Source organism: Apaloderma vittatum, unplaced genomic scaffold (assembly GCF_000703405.1).
Source record: "Apaloderma vittatum isolate BGI_N311 unplaced genomic scaffold, ASM70340v1 scaffold12420, whole genome shotgun sequence".
In the NCBI taxonomy this organism is placed as follows: domain Eukaryota; kingdom Metazoa; phylum Chordata; class Aves; order Trogoniformes; family Trogonidae; genus Apaloderma; species Apaloderma vittatum.
In genome coordinates, this window is record NW_009694084.1 from 6,367 (window position 1) to 12,702 (window position 6,336).

The following is a 6,336-nucleotide window of genomic DNA, read 5'->3' on the forward strand; positions in this document are numbered from 1 at the left end:
AAGGGGATGGGGTCATGACCATTGTCCATACATGACATGAAGTTGGGGCAGGGAGAGGCTGAAGGGAGAAACTAGCACTTCTCCTGGCTCCACAAAGTGGCAGTGATTGGTGTAGATGCTCAGCGGGTCCCTCGCAGTCGCTCTCCTCTCTTCATTAGCCCCCAGACCCACACACAGAAGGAACATGTTGCCATTAGCACTCCCTCTCCAAGCCAAAAGGAAGAAATGTGGAATTAACGGGGCAAAAATCCCACGCGGGGCAGGTCTGGAATTTGAAAAGCCTTCACCGAAGTGCGCAGACCCACTCCAAAATGAACTCCTTCCCCTTGGCTTTGCCTTGGAAAGTGCCCATGGCCAGCACTAACCGCTCGGTGCTCCCGTTCACCCAAATCGTCACTGTGGTATTTCTCCCCATTTCTCTCAGAGTGCTCATAACTGGGATTTAGCACACAACCTATTGAGATGTACATAAGGTGTCAGCTATTATTTAGGGATTCCTTCTTGGATGCTGCTTAACTTGAAACTAGAGAATTTGTTCAAGTGCTCATTATGATGACAAATCAATGTAAATTAATACTAAGCAGTAAAGTGTCACGAAACTGCCCATGTCATTCGGGTGTTCGTGTGTTTGATATCAGCACATAGCATGATCACACACATGTAGCATGATCACACACTGGATGCTCTATACAGAAATAACATCAGCCCAAAATATAGCCACAATGAGTGTTAACCTGGTTCAAAGTTGCTTAAAGCTTACTGAATTCTTTGAATCAGTGCACCAGTTTCAAAACACGTTTTTCAGACGCGTTTGGAGTTCAGATTTGTACAATGTTGCTCCCTATGCTTAAGCCACTCTTATAGTAATACAAACAAGCGAAGTATTTACAGTGGTGCTTGTGTAAAATTGAGCAGACTGATTTTTGTTTTTTTTCTTTGCCACCAGAAATTAAAAAAAATAAAAATAAAAATAAATTGCCTTGAGTCTCACAGCCTGTTTCAGTGTGCAGCAAGAGGAAGCTGCCCCACGGGGGGCTGCTCACACCTCTTCCTTATCCCCAGATACAGCCGTGGCACCTACAGGCGATTAAAGCAGTACCTAGCCGGCTGCAAAAGACATGAAGCTACTGCGCATTTTCCACCACAGAGCATCAGGAGAACCGCTTCCTCACTCTTCTTTGTTTGATCTGAGAGCCAGTCAACACGACCAGACTTAAGAACATGACAACAATGATCCATTCGCCAAGTTCAACGAGCAAAAAAAAATAATAAAAAAAACAAGGTAAAAAAAAATAGAAATCTCAATCCGCATGGCCCTACTCGTTAGTCCCTCGTCACTCCCTCGCGGTGTGGCCGGCGCGGCAGTGGCTCATGGTGGGGGTCAGTGTCGGTCGTAGGGAGCCGCGGGGGCCCGGGGGGCTGCCCCACGGGCTGCGGCGCTGTAGTAGTACGGGGAGCCTGCAAGAGGAGGAAAGAGGAGAGACAGGGTGTGAGGAAGACAAAGGTGGAAAAATGCCAGCTCGTGGCATCCTGGGCAGAGAGCTCCCCAGCCCAGGATCAGACTCACTCAGCAATACAGGATGGGTAATTAGAATAATAATAATAAATAATAAAAAAGTCGGATCCATGTGTTCTGCTACTGTGGCTTTGCATTTCTGCCAGCTGTAGCGTGCCTGGTTCACTTCCTCTGCTCAAAACCTTAGTTTCATTTACTTCACAAAAAAAAAATTAATTACTTTTCAGAATGAAAGGTTGAAATGTTCCAGCCTAAACATATCACCACACTCTTGACTTCTCCGAATTATTTTTCTCCCCATTTTAGGAGAAGTATTCATCACATTTCACTTGACACAACAACTCCCCCTTTTCTTAAACTACTTCTATCAGGAAGTAACTTCCTGCATTTTGCTCAGCTCTAGAAAGAAATACCAAGTTTTTGCCACATCTGCTTTGGGATCATCCCACTGGGCTGGCCTCTCCCTGGCCAGGGGAGTCCTTCAACATCCAACACACTCACTGAGGGGAGAAATCATCTTTAGAAAACACTGGTGACTGTCTCCTTCACTTGGCAATAAATTCAGACAGAATCTTAAAACTACCTCCAGTGGATGATGCCTCATCCAAGGAAGTACCTGATGCTCCATATCACAGCTTTTGAAATGAACACTTAAGCCTCAAACGGAACAAATTTATGCTCTATTTTCCAACTGAGTGCATGTGTTACACATCCGAACAAACCACGCAGGTGAGGCTTAAAGCTTTGCAGCTTGATGAAAGCTGAGACACTCATCTAGCAGAATAGCAGCAATGACTTTTCTGCCCTGCAGCTGGTAAGACTGGGTGATCATCAAAGGATCACCCGGAACCTGGACCGTGTGCTTGGATGAGTCTTTGACTTCAGGTGTACCTGGAGACGTGCCAATCCACACAGACAGCACCAGCTATCAAATACTTTCTGCATGCACTGACAATGAAACCAACTCTGATTCAGTCTAAGAGAAGAGTTGGGCAAAAATTTTTTCAAGGTTTGGTCTCCATGTTACCAACGGTTGCACAAGCACAAGATGTAAGACATGCTGAAGCGTGAAAGAAGACCTTTAGCAGGACTCGCTATTAGACATATCTGTCTGAGACCCCCAGGAAGGCTTGGACGAGCAATTAAAAACCTACGGGACGAACAGCTCAGGAGTAGGCTAAGCTGCAGGGTCTGGCCTCATGAGTGACCTCGGCTGAGAGCCACCAGCCATCCTGAGCCTTGACCTCGCCTGGGACAGCAGCCTGGCAGACAGAGCTGAGGGTGTTCACAGCCAGGGACAAGACTTGTCATACAGGGGTTAACCTCTGCAGCTTCAGTGAGGCTGAGGAGCAGGCTCCACCAGGAGAAGGTGGTGCCACCAGACCTCAGTGGGGCCTGTGGACCCCTCAGCAAAGCACTGGCAGCAGCAAAGCCAGGTCTTTTTGAGGTTGGGGTCTTCACTTTCCCCCTCCCTCTTTCCAAAGATTCAGACAACTACCAAAGCCCAATATTTCTCTCAAGCTTTCCAAAGGCTTTAAACTTCTCTCAAGTCTGATTTTTTTTTCCCAATTGCCTTTCAGCAGTGAAATCAAAGCAGCTTGCATTTACAGTGAAAAATGAAAACATCACATCACAAAGCACTCACTCTTCCTCCCTGTCACCATGCCCCCATCCAGAACAGACTTGTCCGTCCTCCTGTCGTCTTTCCTTTCTAATTCATACCAGCTTCAATTTATTTCTTGACATGGTCATTTCTGGCTCCTACTTGTTCTCTAATCTTTTAACAGAAACACTCAGTGGAACTGGATCTCACCCCAACTAACGGGCTCCAAGGCCCCGCACGACGGCAGAGGCAAACCCTATCGGCCAGCGTGCGGGGGCCCCCACGAACAGGACAAACGCACCACGAGCAGCACCGAGCCGAACGTGACGAGCAAAAATGGGAAAGGAGTTATAGCAACAAGCCAGCACGAAATTGAATCGTTTTTCTTCATTAGGCAGAGTTGCTGCTCCCTGCGCTCAGGGCGCGTGCCGGGCTGGAGCCGCGCTGGTGCGCAACGGTGATGGACCAAGAGCGGGAGAGCAGTGTGTGCATCCCACGACATCCTGCGCCTCGGCCAGTGTCCTGCTGCTCTGCTGCTGGAGGGTCATTTGCAGCACAGTGCGGGGAGGAATAAAGGAAAAAAGAGAACAATAAAAAAGGGGAAAAAAAGGAAAAAGGAAATAAAAGAAAAAAAGGAAAAAGGGAAAAGGAAAAGGAAAGGGAAAAGAAAAAGGAAAAAGAAAAAAGAAAAAAGAAAAAAGAAAAAAGAAAAAAGAAAAAAGAAAAAAGAAAAAAGAAAAAAGAAAAAAGAAAAAAGAAAAAAGAAAAAAGAAAAAAGAAAAAAGAAAAAAGAAAAAAGAAAAAAGAAAAAAGAAAAAAGAAAAAAGAAAAAAGAAAAAAGAAAAAAGAAAAAAGAAAAAAGAAAAAAGAAAAAAGAAAAAAGAAAAAAGAAAAAAGAAAAAAGAAAAGAAAAAGGAAAAAATAAGAAAAAAGGAAAAAGAAAAAAGAAAAAGAAAAAAGGCAAAAGACAAAAGGAAAAAGGAAAAAGGAAAAAGAAAAAAGGAAAAAAGAAAGAAAAAAGGAAAAAGAAAAAAGGAAAAAAGAAAGAAAAAAGGAAAATGGAAAAAAGGAAAAAAGAAAGAAAAAAGGAAAATGGAAAAAGAAAAAAGGAAAAAGGAAAATAAGAAGAAAGAAGGAAGGAAAAAGAAAAATGGAAAGAAAAAAGTTAAAAGAGAAAATGAGTGAAAAAAAGGGAAAAGAAAAAATAAAGGAAAAAAGAAGTAAAGAAGGAAAGGAAAAAGATGCCCACTTCTGCACCTCCTCTCCTGGCTTCAAGAGGGAAACACTTTGAGGGCCAGTGAGTGCCAGGGTGTGTGCCCACGCCCCAGCACATTCCCGGGGTATGCCCTGCTCCTCGGGCCCAGTCACCGCAGGTGGGCGCGGGGCCGGGACTGGGTCTGGGTCCCCACAGGGGCAGAGCAGGGAAAGGCTGCTGGGGGCTGAGCCCTGCTTCTGGCTCCGCCACCGCCCCCAGTGTGGAGACAACACGCACTCACCACACAGAGACCACCTGTGCCAAGCCCCGGAGCCTTCCCCTTCTCTTTATTCTCCACCAGAATCATCTCCAGCCCCAGCATCCTTTCTCCCTGCCACTTGCCAATCACAGCGTCTCTCCTCCAAGCTCCTCTGCCACTGGTCTCAGCTCGGTGCGGTCACCCTGGTGCAATTCCTCTTTGCCGCGCGGGGAATTAATTGAACACGGGAGCCGTTAAGTGCTTACAGTATTACACCTTCATCTCGGTGAAGGGAGCGGGACTTAGTAAAACAAACTGTGTCAGCCCATGTACCAGTCCTGATTAATTTTGTCAAGGTTTCTGCAACGAAGCTGATACTGCCAGAGCTCGCTCTCAGGAGAGAATTACGAAACACACTCACGTATACTCCTGAGAAGAGTGGAAGCATCCTGGATATTGTTTAAATTAACCTCCTCTCCACTGCAGGTGCTCAGGCTCATCGCACGGAGACTTCCGGGTGCAGGAGGAGATGCAGAGCGGGGCTGTGTGGCTCTGCCACAGGTCCCTGCTTGCTCCGAACCACCAGTGGGAGAAGGGAGTGCAGGATCAGCCCCGGCAGCTGTGGATAACTGGGGTCTCCTCATAGCACGAAAGACAGCCAAACCCTCTCACTAGGGCCTCCTGCAGCTCACAGTGTCCCCTGGAGCATCAGCTCACTGGCCTTGCTCTCCAGCACTGGCTACCAACAGGCTGGGCCACCCACCAGGCATTGGGCCACCGACCTCTGCAACACCGGTGATGCCAGCTTCTCATAAACAAGAGTGTCCACCAACAGGACAAGGGGAAATGCATTTAAGTTGAGGGAGAAAAGATTTGGCTTGGATCTTATGAAGAAATTCTTCAGTCTGAGGGAACAGATTGCCCAGAGACGCTGTGGCTGCCCCCTTCCTGGAGATGTCCAAGGCCAGGTTGGATGAGGCCCTGAGCAATCTGGGCTGGTTAAGGGCATCCCTGCTCATGGCAGGGGGTTGGGTTAGATGATCTCTGAGGTCCCTTACAGCCTAAGACATTCTAGGATTTGTGATAAATGCCTTTCTGAACCATTTTGAAGCCTGAAACGAAAGAGAAACCAAGGCTGAGCTCCATGAGACCTCAGTGCTCAGTTCTTCCATGGTGCCCACAGGGTGTTCAAGCAGGACAGGGCACAGCTGCACCAGCTCTCAACCGCAGCAACGACAGAAACCGAGAGCAGGAACAGAGAACAGGTATCTTAGAACTGCCCAGTGGTGAGAGGGGATTCCCCCACCAGGAAACTCCAGCACTCTCAGTTTTGTAACCAGGCTCAACTGGAACGGCAAGATCATCCTTAGGACTTGTGGCAGAACAAAAATTTCCCCCTCCCCATTTGTTTGGTTTTTATGCATCAAAACTTGCAGTCTTGTAACTCCAAATCAGCGTGTTTTTACACACTCCAGGTGACATAACATTTCCATGCAGCTACTCAGCCTGTGTTTACTGAAACCTAAGATTTTGAAAATACTGAAACACAGCATTTCAAAGAGAATAAAAGCAAAGAAGCCAAGATTATACATTTTAACAAGTCCTGCCAGTGAAAAGAACCCACAAAAGCCAGCATTGTTGTCATTATGTTGTGAAACACTTCAATAAGGCTGCAGTTTCCGAAGTGGCAGCATCCAAATCTTTTTGCCCTTGCCTCGTTTAAACACATGTTCACAGCGTGCTGCTGAGTAAATACTGTTGTA

At 46.6% G+C, this 6,336-nt stretch overlaps 1 protein-coding gene across 1 annotated transcript in view; it reads right to left on the reverse strand.

Annotated features, from left to right (window-relative positions):
* Nucleotides 1-1,381: 1,381 nt before the first annotated feature.
* Nucleotides 1,382-6,336, reverse strand: part of LOC104271642 (paired box protein Pax-5-like) — a gene marked incomplete at its 5' end in the record, with an annotated part of 56,434 nt that continues 51,479 nt past the window's right edge. The window contains 1 exon segment of the mRNA XM_009866371.1: nucleotides 1,382-1,458. Within this exon segment, the coding sequence (XP_009864673.1) occupies nucleotides 1,382-1,458 (77 nt within the window).